Below are 24,600 nucleotides of genomic sequence, written 5' to 3' on the forward strand. Positions count from 1 at the left end.
CACTACAGCTTTGGGTGACCTTTATGGATGTTTGCTTACAGATCCTATCTCCAGCTAGTATTTACATGCTTTAGTACAACGTAGTGAAAATATGCTCAGAGAACCACCCTGCTGAAACCCGTGTGGCAACATGATGGTACCAAGCCAGGTGGGTGGTTTCACATGGAGACTGGGAGGTTCAAAGCCCCAATTGATCACTGTTTAATTTTATGTCATGCCTCACCTAACCAATTCTGCCAACACACATCTACAAGTACTTACTGAGCACCTAGTGATGTACAAAACATTGTGCTCATGCAGTGTCAAAAATAGAGATAAGAAAGGGCAGCTCCTGTGGCTCAGTAGGGCGCCAGCCCCATATGTCGGAGGTGGCAGGTTCAAACCCAGCCCTAGCCAAAAACTGCAATAATAAATAAATAAATAAATAAATAGAAATAAGAGAGACATGCTTCCTGGTTCAAGTCATCTTCCAGTCATGGAGAGGGAATAGACAGGTCCACAAACAAACTTTACACTTGAACGTACCTCCAGCATGACCTTTCCCTAACCTCTACCTCTTTTGTCAGGACATGCGTTGGCGTAGGGCTTGAACTTCATACCCCAACACTCCCACATTGCATTTTCCCTTTCTTTTTGTATAATGTTGTAGGAAGAGTATGAGTTTTGGATTAGGACAAACTGTGCCTTAGTATTTAATATTTGTGATCTTGTGTTCATGAATTAATTGTGAGCCTCAGTCTCCCAATCTGAAATAGGGTCTCAAAATCAAATGCCACTTCACAAGCAGTGGAACTTCCATCACACACAGTTACTCAATCATTAGTTTTGTCCCTTCATCTTTCTGCCCATGGCAATAGATTGGTGGTTCTTTCTAATTCTCCTGTTTTCTTTATTTAAGATGTCGCAAAATCTTTGGTATAACAAGGGTTCTTTCGCATGCTCTTTATTATGTTTGACATATATCATGTTAACAGAACAGACAGATAAGAAAATGAGGGTTGATGTCTCAGTCATTGCTAGATTCAAGGAACATAAGATTTTTTTTTTTCTGGCTTTCTAAAAAACCATGGCAAGCACCAGTTAACACAGTTCTGCTGCAACAGTCTTAAGTGGATTTTTTATTTCCAACTCATATAATTCTTGTCTTGAAATATCTTTGTTGGTTCCCTTGGAAACTTTAAATTGATTGTAAGATGTGCATCACCATAGCAATGTGGATCATTTTAGTACCTCATGGTCTTTAACTCTTTTACATGGTGGACTAGCAAAAGTATTAGCTGCTAGAAATCTTTAATAGTAGGCACCCTGTGATATTTTTGGAATCACTTATGATGTTTGCATAGTTAACAATGTATGCAACATTTTAAGTACTGTATATTATGAACTGAAATTGGAAAGAATATGGATTACCTTTTATTCAATACTTTTTAAAATATGCTCATATCTACACGCCTGTTTTATTCTTCTACATACTGAGGCTGAAGTCTCCTGTCATCCAGCTTGGCCGGCGACAGATTAACATTCTGCACCAGGCGATGCATATAGACCTTTCCATAGCTCCTTTGCCTAATCCCCAGTGCAAGAAAATTCCATTTATCCAATCAATCCAAAGTAGAAGACAACTACTCTCCTAAAGCAAGTTTTATAAAATTTAAACTTCTATTGCTTAATCCCTCCAGGCACTTTGAGAGAGACAAAGATAGGAAGAAAGAAGATAAATGTTATTCTTATATAAAACTGCAGGTGACAAACATATATTTCAATAAAAATAGCCATTGTGTGACTCAAAGTAGAGTTAGTCCAACATTACATAAAATAAGTTTATTTTATCCTCACCGTTGGAAATAAATATGTGTGTCTGTGTGTGTTGAAGAAATATATATGGATTGCACACAAAATGCAGCAAAGCATGCTTTAAGAAATGGCAAAGCTTATACCACTCCTGGGCCTGATCTTTTCTGGGAAAAGGTATTATATTGCTTACTTTTAGTTCATATGTTAATTATTTTAATTTAAAAATTCTATCAAATTTATTCTTTTTTCCATCCTCTTTCCTCCCCCAACTTATATCTTGAAATTAAGAGAAGCTGAACACTTACACATAAGTGACGATGAGGATTCAGAGCAGTAACGGATGTTTTCATTGTAATCAAGAGCTGTCTCCGTCTGTGTAGTGTCCCTGTAAAGGACTACCTGAGGCTGGTTAACTGATAAAGAAAAAATTGGCTCGCAGTTCTGCAGGGTGTATGAGAAACATGGTTCCAGCATCTGCTTCTGGTGAGGGCTCCAGGCTGCTTCCACTCATGGAAGAAGATGAAGGGGAGCCAGTGTGTGCAGAGATCGCACGATGAGAGTGGAAACAAGGTGGGGAGGAGCTGCCAGGCTCTTTCAACAACCAGCTGTCATGGGAACTAATAGAATGACAATTTACTTATAAGGACATAACTAAGCCATTTAGGAGAGATCCATTTCCATTACCAAAACACCTCTCTCTAGGCCTCTACTTTCAACCTGTGGATCAAATTTCAACATGAGGAGTCAAATATTCAAACTCTATTAAAGGTAAATGTTGACTCATCACCTGTAGCTCAGTGGTTAGCATGTCTGCCAGATACACCAAGGATGGCAGGTTCGAACTTGGCCTGGGCCAGCTAAACAACAATGACAATTGGCATGCAAGAAACCGTACATATTTAAAGCATACGATTGGGTAGGTTTTGTCATATATGTAAATAAACTCGTGTAACCATTATTACAGTCAAGGTTGTGTATATCCATCATCCCCGGAAGTTTTCTTGTGCCCTTGGGAATCCTTTCTCTGCTTCCCTTTCTATCTCCCTTCTATCCAGTAGTTTATATTTCTAGAATTTTATATAAATGGAATTTCATAATAATTAACTCTTTTTCATATGTCTTCTTTCATTCAGCATAATTATTTGGAGGTTAATCCATGTTGTTGCCTGCCTCAGTATTAGTTACTTTTTCTTGGTGAATGTTATTTCATTGTGTGGATATCTATCCCCATTTATTCTTTTGATGGTTTAAAATCCTCCTCTCTTGACCTTGAAGGTGGAGGCCATGTGTATTGTGTCATTGAGAAGGACATGGGGAGCTTTTATCATGACTGACCTAATATTGCCCCTCAGCTTGACTACACTTTAGATGGGTTTCTTCTTCAATTTAGATCTCAGGGCTCCTTTGTCTTAGTGCATTTTGTTTTTGGGAATAAAATAAATTAATAAAATAATTAAAAAAATAAAATAAAATAAAATCCTCCTCTCTAAAAGTGAAATCTCTTCTTTCTTGAGTGTCTGCAGTTTTGAGGAGGTGTGTTTGCTGGTGGACTTTAAATTTCCCCCAACTGTAACTAATACTCAGTGTATTTCAAAATTTGAGGATTCGTGTCCTGAAGTTCTCAAAATTACTTCCACTATTATTTTACAGAATATTGCTTGTTCCCTGTCTCCTTCTGAAGCTCCTGTTCTGTGCCCACTCTGGGTCTTCTCATTCTCTTAACTCCTTAACCCCTCCCCCACATTTTTCATCTCCTTATGCAACTAACTGTATATCATCCTTGATACAGCTTCCAATTACTAAGGCAGAGTTGTCTTAGATGCTCTTTAACTTGTTCATTGAGGTTTTAATTATAATGACTATTGATTTGTATGATATTTATATTATCAAAAGATCTTGTTGTGGTTGTTTCTCAAATCTTCCTGGAATTTTTCCAATATCCCACTTTTCCCCTGATATTATCTACCTCACTTCATATCATTTTAATTATCTAAACATGTTATTTAGATTTTTTTTTTTTGTAGAGACAGAGTTTCACTTTATCGCCCTCAGTAGAGTGCTGTGGCGTCACATTGCTCACAGCAACCTCCAACTCTGGGCTTACGCGATTCTCTTGCTTCCGCCTCCCAAGTAGCTGGGACTACAGGCACCTGCCACAACGCCTGGCTATTTTTTTGTTGTTGTTGCAGTTTGGCAAGGGCTGGGTTTGAACCTGCCACCCTCGGTATATGGGGCCAGTGCCCTGCCCACTGAGCCACAGGCACCGCCCTATTTAGATTATTTTAATATAAATTTCTATTTAGTCTGTTGACTCTCCTCAATGATACAATGTTTCTTTGGGTGATTTTCCATGTTCACTGTGATCTCATCTTCAGCAGATTAGTCATTTCCATGGGAATTCGATGTGCAATAAACTATGAAACAATGTTCTACAGCAATTTTATTTTTAGTTCTTCCAGTATTCCAAGGAGTTTCTAAGCCTGAAGCCAGTTTTTAGGCACAGTTATGGCCTGGTAATTCCTAACTTCATTTTGAAATAAGTTTTTGTGTTTTCAAAATAATTATTTAGAAAATTGTGAAATGTATTTGCGATACATTCATCAGCTACAGATTAATAAAATTGTGAAAATAACTGAAATCAGAATAATTTTTTTATAGGAGCCTAAGAATCACAGATTTATAAGCATATTTTTGTTATAGGGAAGTCTAGTGGATGATACTCAGGATACCTAGGGATGCTATAATTGATACATAAGCTTTACAAGAAAAAAGAATAATGCAAATTTCTTCCATAAATGAGTTTGTTCACATATTTTCTTGGATATTTAGAGAATTATCAGAAAAATCTATAACTAAATGTATTAAACAAAGAATGGATTTGAATAAAGAGTGATATGTTTGAAAGCCTCCAGAGGTCTGGCAGAATATTGGATTAGATGTTAGAGTAAAAATGCAGATGGGGATTAATGACCCCAGAGTGACAGTGAACATGACGTGGGTCTATCGAATATATTTAAGAGACTGGCACAGTGGATAGTCAGTGGATATTGACAAAACTTCAGAAGTATATAATTTACAAACTTTTAAACTCATATTGAAAATACTTAAAGTCAAATGTGCCTTCCTAACTTTTTTGTTTGATTTTTTGAGACAAGTGCATAGTTAAGAGCGTTTAATGCACTCTTATGTATGAAGCAAGGTCGGACATAACCTATTTTCGGTAGAAGAATATTGAGACTTAAATAATTTCCAGAGAAATGTGATTAAATATTTGTTTGCAAATACTATCAGAAGAATATGATTGGTTTAACATAAACTAGCTGAATAAGGGAAGAAAAAAGAAATTGGCTCCTGCCAAGAACCTACATGTAAAAACCCACATGCTGCTTTATTTTTGTTTCTTAAAGATTGCTTTATTGTAACTAATCATCATCAATAAGTTTATGTCTTCAGTGCAAGGCATGGGGGAATCAAAGAGAAACTGAGTCATACAGAAAATTCATGACTAGGTTAATACGACAGACCCTTCACGATGCAGAAAACATGTTGTTTCAGGAAAGCCTTCCTGGGAGGTAGTCGTGAGGATTGGGTCAGTCAGCTGCCTCTATCCCTGGATTGAGCCACTTGAGAGTTTGAGAACTTCCTCTTTTCTTCTTTGAAGTCTCAGTTCTGGGGGGATATCTGGCACATAAGCATGGATTCAGTATAGTGTTGAGTGAGTGAATGAATGAATTGGAAGCATAAGTCCTGATTCTTCGGATTTATTTTGTGATCAAACGGCATAATATTTAGCTCTAAAGACACCTGCTATCTGCACCCAAATTGATAATTTGGAAAGAACGTAGGGTTGTGAGAAGGAATATTTCAGATGACAGCAGCCAAATTTCATTGAGGAGTTTTATGCTTGTCCTGTGGGTCTCCCTTGACTTTGGAGAGTAAATACTGATTGCTTATTTCCATAGCTTGAAGTAATACTCAAGTTAATACACAAAGATAGCCCTTGTTTAGAAACTGCAGAAAAATTTTAAGGCACATAATTATAAAATGTCAAATATATATCAAACTTTTTCAGATGATGAAGGCCATTTAGAATACTTGGTTTTAATTTCATATTCTAATAAAACATGTAATTGTCTGGAGCCTCAAAAGAGAATAGAAACAAAGTCTATACAAGAAACATAAAATGTGCTAAGGGAACCATTAGCATTAATTATATGATGCTTTATATATAGTCTGATTTAATTATCTTGTATAAACAATAAACAAGGAAGCAACGTGAGGAATAAAAACCCACAAACTACCATTCCAGGAACAATATCTTGCTCAACGATGATAAGATCCTCCTCTGGGGTCTTCTTGGGACTTCTTGCCCTAAAGCCTGTGTTTGAGCCCTGGCTTTGCTACCTTTTAGCCCAGACCATTAGCCAAACTCTTTTTTATTCTAAGCTTGGTATTGCAAATCTAATTAAAAATAATAAAATAAGAGTGTTTTTTAACTCACACCATTATTTTGCGGTTCAGAGGAGATAACATATATGAAAATGACTTGCAGACTAAATCAGAATAATATAACTTATCTATAAAATATATAGCAAAATATTAAAAGTAATTATTGTTGGCCAGGCACTATGGTTCATGCCTGTCATTCTAGCATTCTGGGTGGCCAAAATGGGTAGATTGCTTGAGCTCAGGAGTTCAAGATCAACCTGAGCAAGAGCGAGACCCCATCTCTAAAAAATAGCGGGGCGTTGTGGCAGCTATTTGGGAGGCTGAGGCAAGAGAATCGCTCAAGCCCAAGAGTTTGAGGTTGCTGTGAGATATGATGCCATGACAGTCCGCCCAGGCGACAGAGTAAGACTCTTATCTCAAAAAATAATAATAATTTTTGTTTACCTACTTACTCATCTCCTCCAAGTTTAACATAAGGAGCTAGGAGTCTAGGTACATCCGTCGGAATTGTTTTACTGTATCTTAGTACCTAGAATATTACCTGGCACATTGAATGAATTAATGACAGAGTGAATACGTTTAACTTAATATAAAGTTACATCCTACATTTGGAAAAAGGAGGTGTCCATTTTCATTTCTTACTTGATATTTTTGGGTATAGCTTAAAGAATTGTATGCATTCTGTGAGATAGTCTGAACAGAAATATATGCTTATTATAGAAATTAAAGTTATTGCACAAGTCATGAGGCCAAATTCTAATTTATTTCTAAAACTTACATGTTCATTTGAATCTGAAGTAACACTTAGAATTATAATCACACTTGACTCAAGAGCTGATAATCAGTCACTGCAGATATATTTAATGTTACATTAGCATAATACATTATAAGCTTTCAAAGAGCTTTTACATTAATTATTTCCTTTAATTTTCATAACTACCCCAATTGAAGTCAGAAAAGAAATCGCTGAAATACTCATTTCTCAGGAATCTGGCTCAAAGAGATCCCTGACGACTTACTTAAGTCATCCAACTAGGAAGAGGCACCAAGGTGCTGAACTTTGCAGTTATTGGCTGGGGCCAGGTTTGAACCCATCACCTCCTTTGTATGTGGCCGGCGCCCTACTCCTTGAGCCACAGGCACTCCCCAAGATGCTGAACTTTGAAAAACATTCTTTATCAGCTTATTTGGGAAAGCCCTGACTTGGACCAATGTTTTTCTTGGGTTTGTAGAACAATTTGGCTCACTTTGTGTGTTTACAATCTTAACTAGAATAATTCTAAATCTATTTATAAGCCTGATGGGCTGCTCTGGTCACAAACGACTTCCCCTGAAAAACTTAAGCACTCAAAAATTATGCCTGGCAGTTCCATAAGGAAGGGACCCCTGACAAGTGAGGCACTAAAATTACTCCAACAGTGTCCATCTCTGGGTAGAGTGGTTATCTATAGATGTTCATAACTTTATATGAACACCTGTACCCCAAAAAGCTTTTAAGAGGATATTTTGCTTATAAAAGTACTTGCCAGACTTTTCTTTTAAGTGGAAACTTATCCAGTAAACTGACAGTGCAATACAACTTATCATCTCCAATAGTCCTCTCCTCAGTCCTGTGGAATAGGCACACCTGGTCTTTTTATTCTTGTTATGCAGGTGAGTAAATTGAGTCTCAGGATGGTGAAGGGACTCATCCAAAACTCATCCAAAACCATAGTTAATGAGGGAGGCCAGACTCAAGAGATCTAGACTCATGGACCATTATTCCTTCTGTTAGACCACACGGCTTCTCCTAGAATATCTGTTTGTTTTTCCGCATTAATGATCAGACAGTAGGCATAGGATGGCTTTGTGAGTAATTTAGCCAGTAATAGTAATAGTTCAATTGTGATATTTCTTATTCTGCTATGTTTAAAATTGTTACTGAGTTGGTTTAAACATCTATAAAATACTATAAGCAAAAGAGGCGTATAAATGTTACCTATGAAGAATGAAGTCAGGAGTTAACTACAGATTGCTAGCAGAGCCTCTGAAAGTTTGTATGTATCATTGTTATTATAGAAAACATCAGTTTTAATCACTGCTTCCCACAGAAGAAATAAAAAATGTTTATTTGATCCTTGTTCCCTGCAGTAGGAAGGTTATAAAAAGGGATCTCGAATACTGAATTAGTGAATACTGAATCATTGCTCCTAGGACAAACACAGGGTTAGTTTATAGCAAGCCTTTGGTCAGACATTTTTGCTTTTTTGTTTTTTTGTGTTTTTTTGTTTGTTTGGTTTGGTTTGGTTTTCGTTTTTTGTTTTTGGTTTTTGGTCAACTAATCGACTCAACTAGTCTCTGAGTTTAATTAATCAACTAATTAATCAACTAACTTAATTTATGTATGTTTCTCTTTAAAGAAACTTTATTTAACATATACTGTCAATTCATTAATACTGAGCTTAATGCAAACAGCACTATAACAAATGCCTGAACAAAGCTTATCCAACACGCACATTTTCTCCTTAAGGCACATCACAGCCTTCTTGTACTTACAGCCTCTAGACAGCACTTCAGCACTACTCCTGGGCTAAAATAGCAATATTGTCCAAAAAAAGAAAGCATACAAACACACTACATGTGCCACGAAAGGGTATGTTTGTTTACAGTGTGGAAGTTGAGACAATGAGGCAGAAGGGTCACCTTGTTTGATTTCAGCTGGGACTGTGACCATCGGGTTCTCTGTGTATGGCCATGAATATCTGTGAAAGTACCATGAGTGATTGATTTGGGGGCTACAAACAAATTGTAGTGAGTAGGAAATTTGCAAATATGGAACCAGAAAACAATGAGGATGGAATATAATTTTTGAAGGAGATAAAGCAAATTTTGGAAGAATAAAGTATATGCACACCATAAGGAATTCCTAATTCCCAAAACTCATGAGCATTAGAAAAAGAAACAGCTGGGTGTGCTGTAAAGGATTGCCTGAGACCAGGAGTTCAAGACCAGACTGGGCAACATAACAAGACCCCCTCTCTTAAAAGAAAAACAATTAATTAGCTGAGCATGGTGGTGACTCCATGTACTCAACTTCTCAGGAGAATGAGGTGAGATTGCTTGAGCCTAGGAGCTATAGGCTCCAGTGAGCTCTGATCATGCCATTGCCCTTCAACATGGGTGATAGAGCAAAACCCTATCTCTTAAAAAAAAGAAAAGGAGACAGGAGAGAAAAGCAAGCAAACCCTTTATGAGCTGTTGATTAATTTACAAAAAAAAAAAACAAACAAAACATTTAATGGCTCTATTTTGGTTCTTTAGCAATTTAAACGGGGAGTAAAGGTACCAGACACACAATCTGCAATGTAATTTATGGATGAGTGCACAAAGAGCTGAATGAAAATAAGCAAAAATTCACAATGACAATACCAGCTCTTACAGGGAGGAGTAACATTTTCAGAAATGAAGCAAAATGGACCCATGTAGAAAGCAATACTCAAAGAAAGAAGCTTCTTCCCCCCTTTCCAGCACTGAGATCCCACAGGGAATCTTCCCCTTCATCGCCTCCACCTGCACCTTTCACGTGTTCTAAGCATTAGTTTTGTGATCTCAGAGACCCAAGAAGCCCTCACTCACCTGTGTGCTATTTGTATGGACTCAGGAGGGGACTCAGAGTCTCTGAGTTTCACTGTTACCGTCCATTACATAAAGATTAACAATACCTTCTATCTGGGATAGTTGATTTAAGGGTCTAGATACGTTACCACTTACAGCTACCTTATGATAGAGCAGAACTATAAATAGGCTTATGGTAGAATCATTAAATGGCATTTCCTTTTCCTTAAGGAGAAATATAAATTCATAGCTCTTTTCATATTTACAGTTTCTGGCTATTATTTCAGAGGTATCCCAAAGGAAATCTTTCTCCTGAAGGACTAGACCTCCTAGGAGTGTATACAAAGATTTTCACAATGCAAGTGTTCAATTTGCATCATAGAGCTTTCTTAGAAATCTTTTCTCAAGGTGGACGATCCCATAACATAGTTAATCCCTGTTCTTATTTATGGTAACATGGTCTCTATTACTAACATATATGAGAAATCAAATAATTAAAAATCATTTGTATAATACTTTCTCTAGTTATTTTTTGTTAAGATTCAATTTCCCTTGTACTTAATGTTTAAGCTGCTATTGAGTCATAACTTTAAGAACGTTAAAATTATGTAAACTCATTTTTCAAATTTTTCATTCCTATAAATGCATTGCTACTGTCTAAATCTTTAAATGAATGTTAGATTTTATTCTATTAAAATTTAAAATACCTTCATCTGAGAAATTATTTTGGAAATTCTGCATATAAAAAAGATGATTCTCTTTTTTCTTTAGCATGAAATTAAGATTAATTTCAGTATATATATTTTTTAAATTCCAGAAATCATTGTGATTTTAAATATATGTCTATTCTGCTTCAATAAATTGAAAGTCTATTTTGAGAACTACGGTAGGAGCCAAAGGGACAACTCTCCAGTTGTTCACCAGACATTCCAGAAGTTCACCAAAATTGCTCCCATTCCTTGTTAAATACAAAAAGAAAAGAAAACAAAACTAGAATAGAAGGAATCATTAGAACAGAGCAGACCACTCATCTGAAAGATTAACATTTTTCTAGAATCAATAAAATGTAGCCAAATGACCGATTCCATTAACAATTCCAAGTATCTTCATATTAGCAGATCCCTTCCTCACTGCGATCTATGGAAAGTCAGCCCTCTACACAGGGTTTGAAAAAAAAAAAATCAGGCAAAAAAAATGGAAACCTAATAAACACATGTATATGTGAAAATTTAAAAAAAAATCCCAATATCAGTCCATGAGAGCTGGGAATAGGAGTAAGTCTTGGGAAAATAGGTCCATTAACTTGGATCTAGGTTTCTTGGGCTTGTTCATGGCACTGGAAGAGAAAGCTTTGTCACTGACCTCAGTTGGTAGAGCAGTGCAGTTCCTCTCCGACATTTGGGAGAAGCTGAAGAGTAGGGAGAAGCCGGGAGAAGAGCAATCCAGGACTGTTGCAGCTCTGGTCAGCAGCTAGGACAGAAAGCAGAAAGCCCAGGATTAACAGCATCTTTCTCTGGTTCAACGTCACCAACACAACTGCTTCATTCCCAAACAAACGAGCCGATGCCAAAGGTCACAGAAATAGGTCAGGAATCCCAAACATGCAATATCTCTCATTTTGGAAGGATTTGGCTTTGATAGAACAGTTTCTATAAATTTAAACTGTTTTTTTTTTGTTTTTGCCTGGGCTGGGTTTGAACCTGCCACCTCCGGCATATGGGGCCGGTGCTGGCGCCCTACTCCGTTGAGCCACGGGCACCGCCCCTAAACTTATTATTATTTTTTTTTTAAAGAAAAGGACTGTGTAAAGTTTTCTGACTGTAATTTTTGAAGACAGCCTTTTCTGCCTGTACTCTGCTATCTACATAATTGTGACAAAAATATTTTCTGAATGGAATGTGAAAACTTGACAGAGTATACAATAAATGCTAGTTATTAAAAAAATGGAAGACTGGAGGGGGTAAAGATATGCTAATTTCTTCATCATTTATAGAGGGTAACATTAGGCACTGTTTAATGTTTAGGGTTAAAATTCAAAGATATGTATTTAAGCGTTCATTTAAAGATGGTAACAAGTTTTATTACTTTTAAAATATTAAGGTAGAAACTAAAGAAAACTCACTCCATAGAAAAAAGGCAGAGAGCAAAATATCTCAAGAATGGAAGAAAAAGTATCCAATGTAGTCAGCCCTACTATGAAACTAATTTATAGCTTTCATATGAAGGCTATAACCCAGTTATAACCTAAGAATACAGGGAAAGGGAGGGGAGGAAGGGGGCAGGATGGGCAGAGGGAGAGAGATTGGTGGGACCACACCTACGGTGCATCTTACAAGGGTACATGCGAAACTTACTAAATGTAAATATAAATGTCTTAACACAATAACTAAGAAAATGCCAGGAAGGCTATGTTAACCAGTGTGATGAAAATAGGTCAAATTGTATATAAAACCAGTGTGTGGTGCCTCATGATTGCGTTAATGTACACAGCTATGATTTAATACTAAATAAAACAAGAAAAAAGGCAGAGAACAAAGACAATATCATCAGAGAAAACATGAAGACACATATCTCAGTAATATTATGGTGAATAAAGCAGATTGTGGAACATGTACTGTTGATGCTGTGTGTGTGTGTGTGTGTGTGTAAACGTACTATACAGAGAGATATGTAAATTAGTGTTTACTTAAGTATTCTGCATACTGCCTATATTTCCCGACTCCTGGAAAAAATATATTTCCTCATGTGTATCTAACATTACTGTTTCTCTCTAACATTATATATAAATATGCCTAAGTCTAATGAGAAAAAGCCAAATCTCCCAATAAAAATGTTTGCAGTCATGAATAGTTCATTCACAAAACCAAGGAAACAAACACAAAACCTCCAATGGCCAAGAAACAGTAATGTTTTCACTCGATGAGTGTGTTTTGAGTATCTCCTACGTGCCAAGGAGGGTTCTAGCAAGAAGGATCCGTCGGTGACCGAAACAGGCAAAACTGTCTGCTGTCAGAGAGCTGATGTGCTAGCAGGGACGGGGAGCTGGAGAGCAAAACTGAGATGCTAACTGCATGACTACATAACTTGTCTGTTAGGAGGTGAAAGGTTGTGTGGTGAGAAAATGAGAATGGGCTCGGTGAAGAGGGTGGGAGGTTCCCTGCAGAGGATTTAGTTTAGCTCCTGGGGAGAGATCTCCAGAGAGAGGGAAAAAAGCAGAGGTGTGGGGCACTGTCCCAGGTGTGGCTCAGGCACCTGAGAGAGTGAGGGTCACCTATGCAGATGAAAGGACTTTGGCTTTTCCTGGAGGAGATGAGATGGGAAACTGTTGATTAAACGGAGCATTTTGAGCATAGTAGACTATCTGGTTTACATTTTAACAGAATAACTCTGCTTTGCTGAGAATAAACTCTCCAAAATTGCAGAGGGTGTGAGACAGACTCGTGTCTAAACTTTGTGGAATTTGGCCGTAAGAATCACAAAGTTCAAAGGATGTATACCCTTTGATTCAACAATAACCCTTTTAGGAATTTAGCAATTTCTAAAAAATAAAGATGCATATATACATTTACATATGTACGTATATATGTACAGAAATATTAGTCTGGCTAATGGCAAAATGATAGACACAATCCAAATATCTAATAGTATAGGCTTATTTGAATAAATTACAATATATTTCCACAGTAGATTACCAGGAAATAATTTTTAAAAATATTACATTTAAAATATTTAATTTTTAAAAATTAAATAATTTTTAAAAATATTGATATGAAAAGTTAGCGACAATGTGCCATTAAAGAGAAAAGTAATACAGTGAAACAGTGGTATAGTTTGAGTGCATTTTTCTTTTTTTTTTAAGAGACAGAGTTCATTTTGTCGCCCTCGGTAGAGTGCTATGGCGTCACAGCTCACGGCAACCTCCAGCTCTTGGGCTTAGATGATTCTCCTGCCTCAGCCTCCCAAGTAGCTGGGACTACAGTAGTTTGAGTGTATTTAAAATAAATTTATGCAGATAGATTTTTATACAAATATAGGTATTCATATGCATATTCATGCACATATATAGAGAGAGGAAAATCCATAATATACACCAAATAATGACAGGAGTAATATTATAATGACTTTTTTTTACTTTAAATATTTTTCCTGTATGACCTGAACTTTTACAATGAGAAACTAAAGGTTTTAAAAATTCAAGCACTTCAACTTTTTGGGTACAACAATTTGTATACATTGTTCTGAATGATGATGTGGTATCATAATTGGGTTATATTCCCAGAAAAAACAAGTGCTGAAATGTTGGTCAGCTATTTTATAGCTTCATTACTCACTGTCACACCCTTTCCAAGGAGGTATTTCCTATCTGCATGCCCACCAGCAGTATTATTTCAATCTCCTTACTAGCAGAATAGGTTATTCCCACTTTGCAATGCTTTTGCTGTTTTACTGAGTGGTAAATGATTTTTGAAGCAGGATGTTGACATGGAAATCCAGCCAATGTGGTTCAGTCACATCTGGTCTTGACCCAGTTATAAAAGGGATATACTTCATTAAGAAAGGAATGATCATAGCAGTTGTTTTTTCAGCTCACCTTTAGAGTATTCAGAGCAAGGTGTTAGCCTGAAGACTGATTTTGGAGCTCTGACAATGCGTGAAGTCATTGTCCCCACCAGCCCTGCATGGGTGAGGCCCCCGGCTGACTGCCCTTCATCTCACTCCCAGTGAGAGACTTCAAGGGGCTGCCAAGACAGGTGACACATAGTCATGCAAAATAACAGACTCTAGGGCGCAGAATTAGAAGGAGGAAGAGGCAGGTTGTCTGTCTAGCTGTGGATGGCAGAGTTTAAAGATATGTGGCTATGTTCTTCAGTCTTGTTTCGGGACAAAGAATGTGTAAATGTGTAAATGTCTCTCCCAGACATATCTGCGCCATGTTCTGCAGGGCAGCCTAGAGGGTTAGCTAGCCTCAAAGAGAGAGGGTAGAGGTGCAACCCAAGCACTGTGGTGCCACAATCCCACAGGGCACTGCAGTGAGTGATCCTCAGTGCTGGGGACGGAGAGGTTAGCCAAAGAATCCACAGAAAAACATGAGGAATATCAAACATCTGTCAAGTTCAGGGAAAGGCAAACTAGGTCACCACAGTGGTATCAGTCAGGTAAGAGAACAAACAAAACAACTAGTATGGGCAAATGACCTGAACAGACATTTCTCAAAAGAAGAAATACAGGTGGCCAACAGGTGTATGAAAAGATGCTCCATACCACTAATTGTCAGGGAAATGCAAATTGAAGCTATGATAAGCTACCACCTGTCACCTCTAAGAATGGCTTTTACCTAAAAGATGAAAGATAAATGTTGGTAAGGATGTAGACAAAAGGGAATGCTAGCTCACGGTAGGTGAGAATGTAAATTATTAATGGTACAGACACTGTGGAAGATAGGGAAGTTCCTCAAATAATTAAAAATAGAACAACCGTCAGATCCAGGAATCCCACTACTGCTGCAGTCCATGGCCTGTTAGGGACGGGGCTGCAGAGCAGCAGGCCAGCCAGCGGAGCTTCATCTATGTTTACAGCCGCTCTCTGTTGCTCACATCACTTCCTGAGCTCCGCCTCCCATCAGGTCAGCAGCGGCACTAACCCTACTATAAACTGCATAGGTTAGGGATCTAGGTTGCACCCTCTTGATGAGAATCTAAGGCCTCTGCATCCCCAGCCCATGGAAAAATTGTCTTCCATGAAACCAGTTCCTAGTACGAAAAAGGCTGAGAACCACTGAACTACTGGTGTGTATGAAAGAAAATGAAATCAGTATGTGGAAGAGACATTTGTACTCCCATGTTTATTGCAGCACTTTTCACAACAGCCAAGATATGTCCACCAATAGTTTGAATGGATCAATGAAAGATGAGATAATATACACAATGGTATACTACTTGGCCTTAAAACCAAAGAAACTCCTGCCATCTGTAACAACTTGGAGGAACCTGAGGATATTATGTCAGGTGAAAGAAGCCAGGCAGAGGACGACAAGTGCTGCATAATCTCACTCGTATGTGGAAAGTTATAGAAGCAGAGAGCAGGATAGTGGTTAGTAGTGGCCTAGGGGCAGGTGTGAGGAATGGGGAGTTGCTGGGTAAAAGGTACAAAGTTTCAGCTGGACAACAGGAATGAGTTCCAGAAATCTAGTATATAGCCTGGTGATGATAACTACCATGAACACCTGAAAATCGCTAGGGAAGATTTTAAATGTCCTCATTACCAAAAATGATAAGGATGTGAGGTGATGGGTATGTTATTTAGCTTGATTTACTCATTCCACACTGTATGCCTACAGCGTAACATCGCATAGTATGACACAAATACATCTTCCTTTTTTGTAAATCCAATAAATGCCATTCAATAAATAATCTTTTAAAATTAAAAAGTAGATTTCCTGTGATTGCATACTTTATTTCAGTTATCTACCAGATCTGACCTTTTATCTCGGTACTAAAATTAAAATTATTATCACATATAAAAAATATATTCCAATGGGAAACAAAGAATGTCAACACAGCCCTTTCCTCATTTTCGTTCTTATGCTCTAAGCCCAAAAGGATTAGAGGGAGTCTTTTGTTGGGAGTCACAAAAGGACCTGGCAGATGGAGAAGAAAGTCACTTCTTTCACTCTCAAGCTGGGTGATTATTTGATTATTACTTGGGGTGGACATTCGTATTAATAATTTAGGATTCTTTGAATTACCCAAGCATAAGAAGCAAGACTGTGCGAAGTGTTTTGTTGTTGTTGTTACATTCAGGAACAGAAGAATTAGCCCACAAAATAATCAATGAAAGATAAAAAAATAGAGTTAAAAAATAGAGATAAAAATAAATTAGATTTGCATTTCTTGGGTTACAATGTGAGTAACTTTCAAATATTTAATTCGGTTTTGTATTTTTAGTTTTTGTGAATTATATATTCATGTCCTTTCCATATTTAGACAGCAGGAGTTTAGTGATTGTCTCACTGTTCTGTGTGATACAACTCAACACTGGTCACAGACAACAGTGTTTGCTAAGAGATGGCTCCACCTTCCAGGGCCTTATGACCTTAAAGGGAAAGACATAATTCCAGCATTCACTTTGTGTCATTTCTGCTCAGTTAGAGATCCAGAAACTTTGACCTTTTCATCTCAATTCTAGGTTGCATGGGGACTGAACGCTATGCCGTTAGTGGAGCAGCCCTTCAGGCTTTCCCCAAACTTTCTTCCACTTAGTGACATAGCTTCCTATTAAATTACTTATTTATTTGATGCTCCAAGTCCTCAAAAGTCCCTCATTATGGTCTCCCAGAAAATTACTGCAGAAAAGTATATTTAAACTTGGACTTGAAGTTAAACCCCCAATAATAGAAGACAGCATTTAAAATAGAACTCCAGAAATAGCATCTTTAGCTGATAGTTTCAATATTTTGGCGGAGCAAGAAATATTCAAAGGTTACGTTTAAAAAGATTCATTCTCTGTATCTGATGCATAGCACCATCTCGAGCACTTGCAGTGGCTACATAATTTAGGGATCAGCACAAAACACTTGACCTGAGCGATAGTTTTGAGTATGCCCAAGTACTTTCATTATTTTAGTCTTTGATAAATTGGGAAATTGCCTTGAATTGGAACCCTCTCTCATCTACTTGGACCTCCTGCCTCATCCACTTTGCCAGGTCTGGTCCTCTGTGCTGAGAAAGAATAAAAAGTGTGCTCTATACCTGTCTATCTCTATATGTGTCTAGATCTGATAGGTGAAGTTTAGACCTTTCCATTCACGGCCACATTTGTCCTACCTTCAAGAGTATCCAGATTATTCTTTACTCTTCTAACCCTGACTTTTATCTTTTCCCCTTTTCCTTTATACCAAATAATCAATTAGTCACTGAGAGAGATTATATCACTTTGGTTGATCTAACTTCTCAATGGTTCCTTCTGAAAATATCCTATCCCTTCATTTGTTCTTTCACTCATTCAACAAATACAAGGGGTGCCAACAATTTTTTAAGGGTTGTTATCTATGTATCACTTCTCAAAGTTGAATAAATTATAGTGGCCTGTGTAGTCGGATGTCCATTCAAAAGATGGAATTCATCAAATGAATGTTGGCTTCACCATGCAACATGCAGGCATTTGAGGAGCACAAGACCATTTTGAAGCAGTATTGAAATCCAAGAATGTAAGAATGGAAGAAAAAATACCCAATGTACACAGCCCTACTATGAAACTAATTTGGGACTCTCACATGAAAGCTATAACCCAGCTACAACTTAACAATAGGGGGAAGTGGGAAAGGGGGGGGTGGGTAGAGGGAGGGGAATCCGTGGGATCACACCTGTGGTGCATATTACAGGGGTATTTGCGAAACTTGGTAAATGTAGAATATAAATGTTTTGGCACAGTAACTGAGATAACGCCGGAAAGGCTATGTTAACCACTGGGATAAAAATGTGTCAAATGGTTTATGAAGTGAGTGTATGATACCCCATAATCATATCATTGTATACACTTATGATTTAATAAAAAAATTAAAAAAAAAAAATAAAAAAATAAAAAAAAAAGAAAACAAAAAAAAAATAAATAAATAAATAAATGCACAAAAGTTGAATATAAAAAAAAAAAAAAAAGAAATCCAAGAATGTTATGGAAGTATAATGACAGTGAAGGCTTGAGTGTGAGGGACCTTACAGGATGGGGTCCACCATAGGAAACCAGCTGCACTGGCAGTGTTTCGGGAAATAAATAAAACAGCAGGCTCAGCGACACAGGGGGCATTGTGGTCTGCGTTGCTCAAGCAGTACTTTGCCATAATCAGAAGTGTCTGGACATTGATGGAAACCACTTTGATCACCTCTTATAATTGCTGAAATCAAATGTGACTTGTGTTCATCTGTTATTGGTATCTATTGAGTATTATCATTTTAATATACTTGTTTCCTTTCTTAAAATGTGTATGCGTTCCTTGGTATCCTCTGTAGATGTGAAACAATTCCTTCATGCCTCGCATGGTCTGTCCACACCTTCATTTTGTTCCCTAGAGAATTGGGGAACAATCACCTTGTAGGACACCTGTATTAAAGAACGAGCAACATTTTTGTGAGCAATCATCAAAAGAAAGTCATTCCACTCCTGCTTTTATGTATTCATTTATCTAATGAGGTTGGAAACATGTTTCCCCAAAGCAGACTGATTTTGCAGAGAACAAAGCTTAGATGGCCAGAACTAAAAAAGCAGGTAGAAGCTGGTGTGGTGGGGGACATGGGAGGGTTGATTGATGGAGAGCTTAGCTGGGGCTTGAAATTTGATTAAAAGTAATTCCACACGAAAGCTGAGATTATTTAATTAGATATTTAAGGAGATTCAATCTTTCTCTCATGAAGAGACACCCTCAGGGGTATTTGCTGCGATTTCTTTCACCAACCGCTTAGAACATTTTAGATGTTTTGTGCAAGCCACATGGTCTCTACATGAAGAGCCCCTGCAGGCATCAGACCAAATAGGAAATTATCCCATCGTGTCACTTTTGTTTTTGAAGTTTGGCTGCTGAAAACTACTAATATTGATAGAAAAGTAAAATTACCATGGTGGATTGTAGAAAGATGTGTTCTAAAACCATATGCTGGCTTTTTACTTAGCGTTTATAGTAATGTTACCATCAGTCGGTGGTTGGCTCTGTCCTTCATACAGAAAACCTTATGGAAATTGAGTTAACAGCATCCACATTTGCAGTGGTCTCAAATTTTTGAGTAGTGTTTTTCCTCGGTGACAGTGGCTGGAATCATCACCCCAAACTAAGGGTGATACAGCTTAGTGTAAAAGTGATGGTATTTCTAAGGCAACCCAACAGAGCTAGCTTTACAAAAAGTAATAACTGATACTCCTCATCCAACGGGTTTATTTAGCATCCTAGAATAGATATAATTTATCTTGAATTTTATAAGATTCACGTACAATGGAAAACAATGACCAAAAAACCTTGTGGCAATTGGGACTCTGCCAGAGAGCTCTGAAAGTCTCGATATTATCATGAGAGTCACCAGAATACACGGAAATAACTGAAGAAAGTTGCTTAGTTGCAAACTGCTACCTACACCATCTTCTGTCTCTGTTCTCCATTATGTAAATCTGTTGCCCAGATGGACTTTACATGGCCGTTGAGGAGACTGAATCCTCAGGAGAGCAGAAATACTGTAAAAGCTAGTGCATTTTCAGCAGGAAAGATGTTACTCTCTTCCTCTAGTGATAAAACGATTAATGACTGGCCCTTGTGAAACGAAGCCAGAAAGATGCGAGGAAGACGTCACTTCGCTTAAACAGATTCCTTCAGTTGACAGCAGAACCTGGAGATCCCTGACTGTGCCCGTAATGATCCCCTTTTCACACACTCCCTTTTGTGTATCTAGATTTCTAGGTTCATTTGCTGTCTCTTGTAAGCACGTCAAATTGTATTTAAAAATCAACATCTTGCACCCCACATATGCATAAATGTATTCATGATCTATGTGTATATGACTTAATAAAAAAATTTTAAAAAGGCTTTGTTTTTCCTCTTGTTGATGAAGGATGCTAAAATTGTGACCACCATTTAATAAAAATAAAGAAATGGTTACCAAGTTTCCTAACATGTTTATTTTCTTGGGATATCATAAACGCACTTGGTTGGTGTTCCAATGGTAATATTGTATGATTATTTTGGTTTTTTGTCTAAATAAAGATTTAAAAAATCACAACTTTGGGAAAAAGTGACAAGTATCTTGATATATAATGATACTTTTTTATTTATAGTGCCTTGGGATTAGTGAGGGGGCAAGAAATGATTGATATTTCTCTCCCCCTTTCAGCCGTTTACCTCTGCAAGCGAACAATGCAAAACAAGGCGAGGCTGGAGCTGGCCGACTATGAAGCTGTAAGTACCAAGGGCTCTCTGGCAAAGAAAGTCATAAAATTAACAGCAGTGAGTCCTGTGGGTTTTTTCTGGGCCCTCTGTTAACCTATCCATTCATATTAATGAATCTTTTTTTTTTTTAACGTTTTTTTTTCTTCATCTTTCTTTTTTTTTTATTGTTGGGGATTCATTGAGGATACAAGAAACCAGGTTACACTGATTGCATTTGTTAGGTAAAGTCCCTCTTACAATCCTGTCTTGCCCCTAAAAGGTGTGCACACCCCAAGGCCCCACCTGCTCCCTCCTTCCCTCTCTGTGCTCTTCTTTTCCTCACCCCTCCCTCCTTCTTTCTCTTTCTGTTCTCCTCTTCCCCCATCCCCACCATGTTCTTTTTTTTTTTGTAGAGACAGAGTCTCACTGTACCGCCCTCGGGTAGAGTGCCATGGCATCACACGGCTCACAGCAGCCTCTAACTCTTGGGCTTACGTGATTCTCTTGCCTCAGCCTCCCGAGCAGCTGGGACTACAGGCGCCCGCCACAGCGCCCGGCTATTTTTTTGTTGCAGTTTGGCCGGGGCTGGGTTTGAACCCGCCACCCTCGGCATATGGGGCCGGCGCCCTACTCACTGAGCCACAGGCGCCGCCCCCCACCGTGTTCTTAATTGTCATTAATTGTCCTCATATCCATATTAACGAATCTTAAAGATACGATTTCCAGGGATCAGATAGACAAATCGCTTTAAAACCCCCTGCTTGGGTGGCACCTGTGGCTCAAAGGAGTAGGGCCCTGGCCCCATATGCCACAGGTAGCTACTCAGGAGGCTGAGGCAGGACAATCGCCTAGGCCCAGGAGTTGGAGGTTGCTGTGAGCTGTGTGACGCCACGGCACTCTACTGAGGGCGATAAAGTGAAACTCTGTCTCTACAAAAAAAAAATAATAATAATAAAATAAATAAATAAATAAAACCCCCTGCTTACCAGTTTCTTCTCGTCATTCACATTGAGAATGGTGAAATTCTAAATTCACAGACTCAAATCTAAACACACAAACTAGAGTAAGAGCCCTGTGTTATTGTATTAAAATAAATCAAACTGCAAAAACTTCAGGTAGTTGCTATAGTGAAGCTATCCAAACGCTGAGAGTTAAAGACCATGTACACTGGGAAAATAGTTTTTGCAAACCTAGAGGTCAGTCACCATCAGCATGTAAAATTAATCTGACGTCATTTGTTCATTTAGTTGCTGTGCTGTGATTTACTGAATTCAAAGCACCGTGTAGGGATGACTGGGTTGTGGATTGTCAAGAATTCTCATTTATCGTCAGGAACTGGGTAGACTGAATCAGTAGTTAGGAATGTGTTTCTTTCCTATTTCTGCATAACATGGGCAGAGAAAAGTCCAGTGGATTCATCTGGAGTGTTTTCTTCATTACAAGGATATCGTAGTATTTTGCAGACATATAGTGGATTTCTAGTTATATTCTCTAAAGTTAGTTATTCACAAAACTTAGTATTAGTAGAAGATCTCTCTGCTTCCCCTGAGACTATTATCATGAAGGTTAGCTAGACTCCATAAGCATGACTTGTTCAGAACCAGAGTATGCTTAGGGCTTCAGAAATTTTACACTTGTTTTATTGACAGATATATATATGGTAAATAAACTGGAAGGGAGTTGTGAAGATGAACACCAGAATGTCTTCCCCTGGGGTCTGTTTTTCAGGAGAGTCTGGCCAGGCTGCAGAGAGCGTTTGCCCGGAAGTGGGAGTTCATTTTTATGCAAGCGGAAGCTCAAGCAAAGTGAGTCCTTGTGAGTCTTTTGGAAGATTTGTTCAAGTCGTGGCCTTTTGTCCAGAGAGGCACTACAATTAACACTACTTATCATTCATTGTTGCTGCATTGACAGAGTGGACAAGAAGAGAGACAAAATTGAAAGGAAGATCCTTGATAGCCAAGAGAGAGCATTCTGGGACGTCCACAGGCCCGTGGTAAGCAGACACACCCCTGTCATCTCAAATCCATGTGCTCAGTCTGCACAGGGAGAGCTGCCCTGTTAAAGAGAAGGAAGGCCTGTAGCAACCCCGTTGCACATCCTACAATATCCTAGTGAATTGGTTAAGAAACAATTGCTACTTTTCTGTAACATGATCAGACTTTATTAGCGCAATCATTTGATTATAAAACTGTGCATTTCCCCCCATAACATCATTTCCTTACACTTGGCATTTGATATGCTTGAGGCTTCTAGAGACACTTGAAAGAAAAAACATTGAGATGAAGCAGTTTCTCATGGTTTACTGTTTATGTTTTTTTTTTTTTTTCTGGATTTCTGGTAAAATACAAGCCAAAATGTTATCCCTCCCTAATTTTTCTCTCTTAAAACTATTAGCAATCTGTTTCGGTTGTCAACATTCACATACTAATATTTTGCATGGCTCAAAATCAGCTCATATTTTAAAGGCTGTAACACTGGATTTTGCATGCGCGATAACTTAGCTGGTTTTCTTCCTTAGTAATGTTAAACTTTGTGCCTCAGAGTAATGGATAAGAAATGCCCTTAATTAATACCAGAAAACTGGAAGGAATTAAACAATGGTTCTACGCATCCATAAGACAGCATGTCGAATTCCATATGTTTCAGTGTATTTTGATGCGGTATCTTTTAGATTTCTTTAAATACAGACAAGGAGGCTCTAGTGCCGCGGACCGCCAGTCGAATGAGTCTCAGTCCGAGGGCTTTCTGGGCGAACGGCTCAGGTTGATTGGAAGGTCGACGCAGGGTGAATTGACAGACTACTAGACACCACAAGTGATGATGAAAGCAGCTGTACTTTACTGATTTTTAGGCATGGTATTTATACATTTTTGACAATGTCTTACAAACTACAAAAGATATTTTTATGACTTGCTGATGCTTACAAAGTTCTTATCGAGTTTTGTAGATGGGAGTAGTCAACCGTCTTTTCTTAGACAATGTTTCTGCCCGTAAGGGGGAACAAAGGACTGCTGCTTATCAGCAGTTACTCTTTTACTTCTCTTTATCTATGTTTAAACCTTCTTTCTTTGTAAAACTGTTTTGTTCACATTTTGTATTTTTATATTTTTATATTTGATTATGATTTTTATGTTGTTAGTGAATTGATAGTGAATTATGTATATGTTTTAAGTGTATAGTGACAAAATTATAGAGAAAGCAATTTCATAGAAAACTTATTTCAAAGAAACAGTTTCAAAGGGACATAAGGTAGAGATAAGAGACCGGAGGGAGCGGGTATCTGGTAGGAACATCTTAACTTATCATCCCTGCATTCTCTTGATACATTGTTTCAATTAACTGACCTTTATGGTGGGAACGTGTTCCCTTGGAGACATTTAGTCTCCATTGTATAGATGAAGTCATGGATTAGTAAGTCATTATGTTTATTCTTAGTTTCTGAGGACATTCAAGCAACAATTAACCATTCAACTCAACAAACAAGTTTCAAACAGGTTTCAGGGTAAAGGTTATTCAGGCCTTTATGCCGCACCTCATGAATTCTTACGTTCACTAAAAGGCATGCTAGGCAACTTATGCGCTGCTGTCGCAGGCCAGGGGGACCGGGGGCAACGCTCCGGGGAGCACTCACCGCCTTACCACAGTTTTTACAACGCGGACAGAGCCATCCCGCCACGGCTTGATGCCGGGGGTGCGGCACTCTAGAGAATGATATTTACATAAGTATTATCAGAATAAATAGCAGGTTGGCAGGATGAGGTACAAATCAAGATTGATGGGGACACCTGAATATTTTCCTCTCAACTACCTTTAGAGTTAGACCAAAGTAGAAAGACTCCAAAGGTGTTTATATGCATATA

At 38.0% G+C, this 24,600-nt stretch overlaps 1 protein-coding gene across 8 annotated transcripts in view; it reads left to right on the top strand.

Moving 5' to 3' along the window:
- RGS7 (regulator of G protein signaling 7) overlaps positions 1–24,600 on the top strand; it is a 520,788-nt gene that overhangs the window by 414,199 nt on the left and 81,989 nt on the right. For all 8 annotated transcript variants that reach the window (XM_053607467.1, XM_053607468.1, XM_053607469.1 and 5 more), the window contains 3 exons: positions 20,706–20,770; positions 22,469–22,545; positions 22,652–22,733. In XM_053607467.1, coding sequence (XP_053463442.1) covers positions 20,706–20,770; positions 22,469–22,545; positions 22,652–22,733 — 224 coding nt within the window. The remainder of the gene's footprint in view (positions 1–20,705; positions 20,771–22,468; positions 22,546–22,651; positions 22,734–24,600) is intronic.

This window comes from Nycticebus coucang, chromosome 10 (genome assembly GCF_027406575.1).
Source record: "Nycticebus coucang isolate mNycCou1 chromosome 10, mNycCou1.pri, whole genome shotgun sequence".
In the NCBI taxonomy this organism is placed as follows: Eukaryota; Metazoa; Chordata; class Mammalia; order Primates; family Lorisidae; genus Nycticebus; species Nycticebus coucang.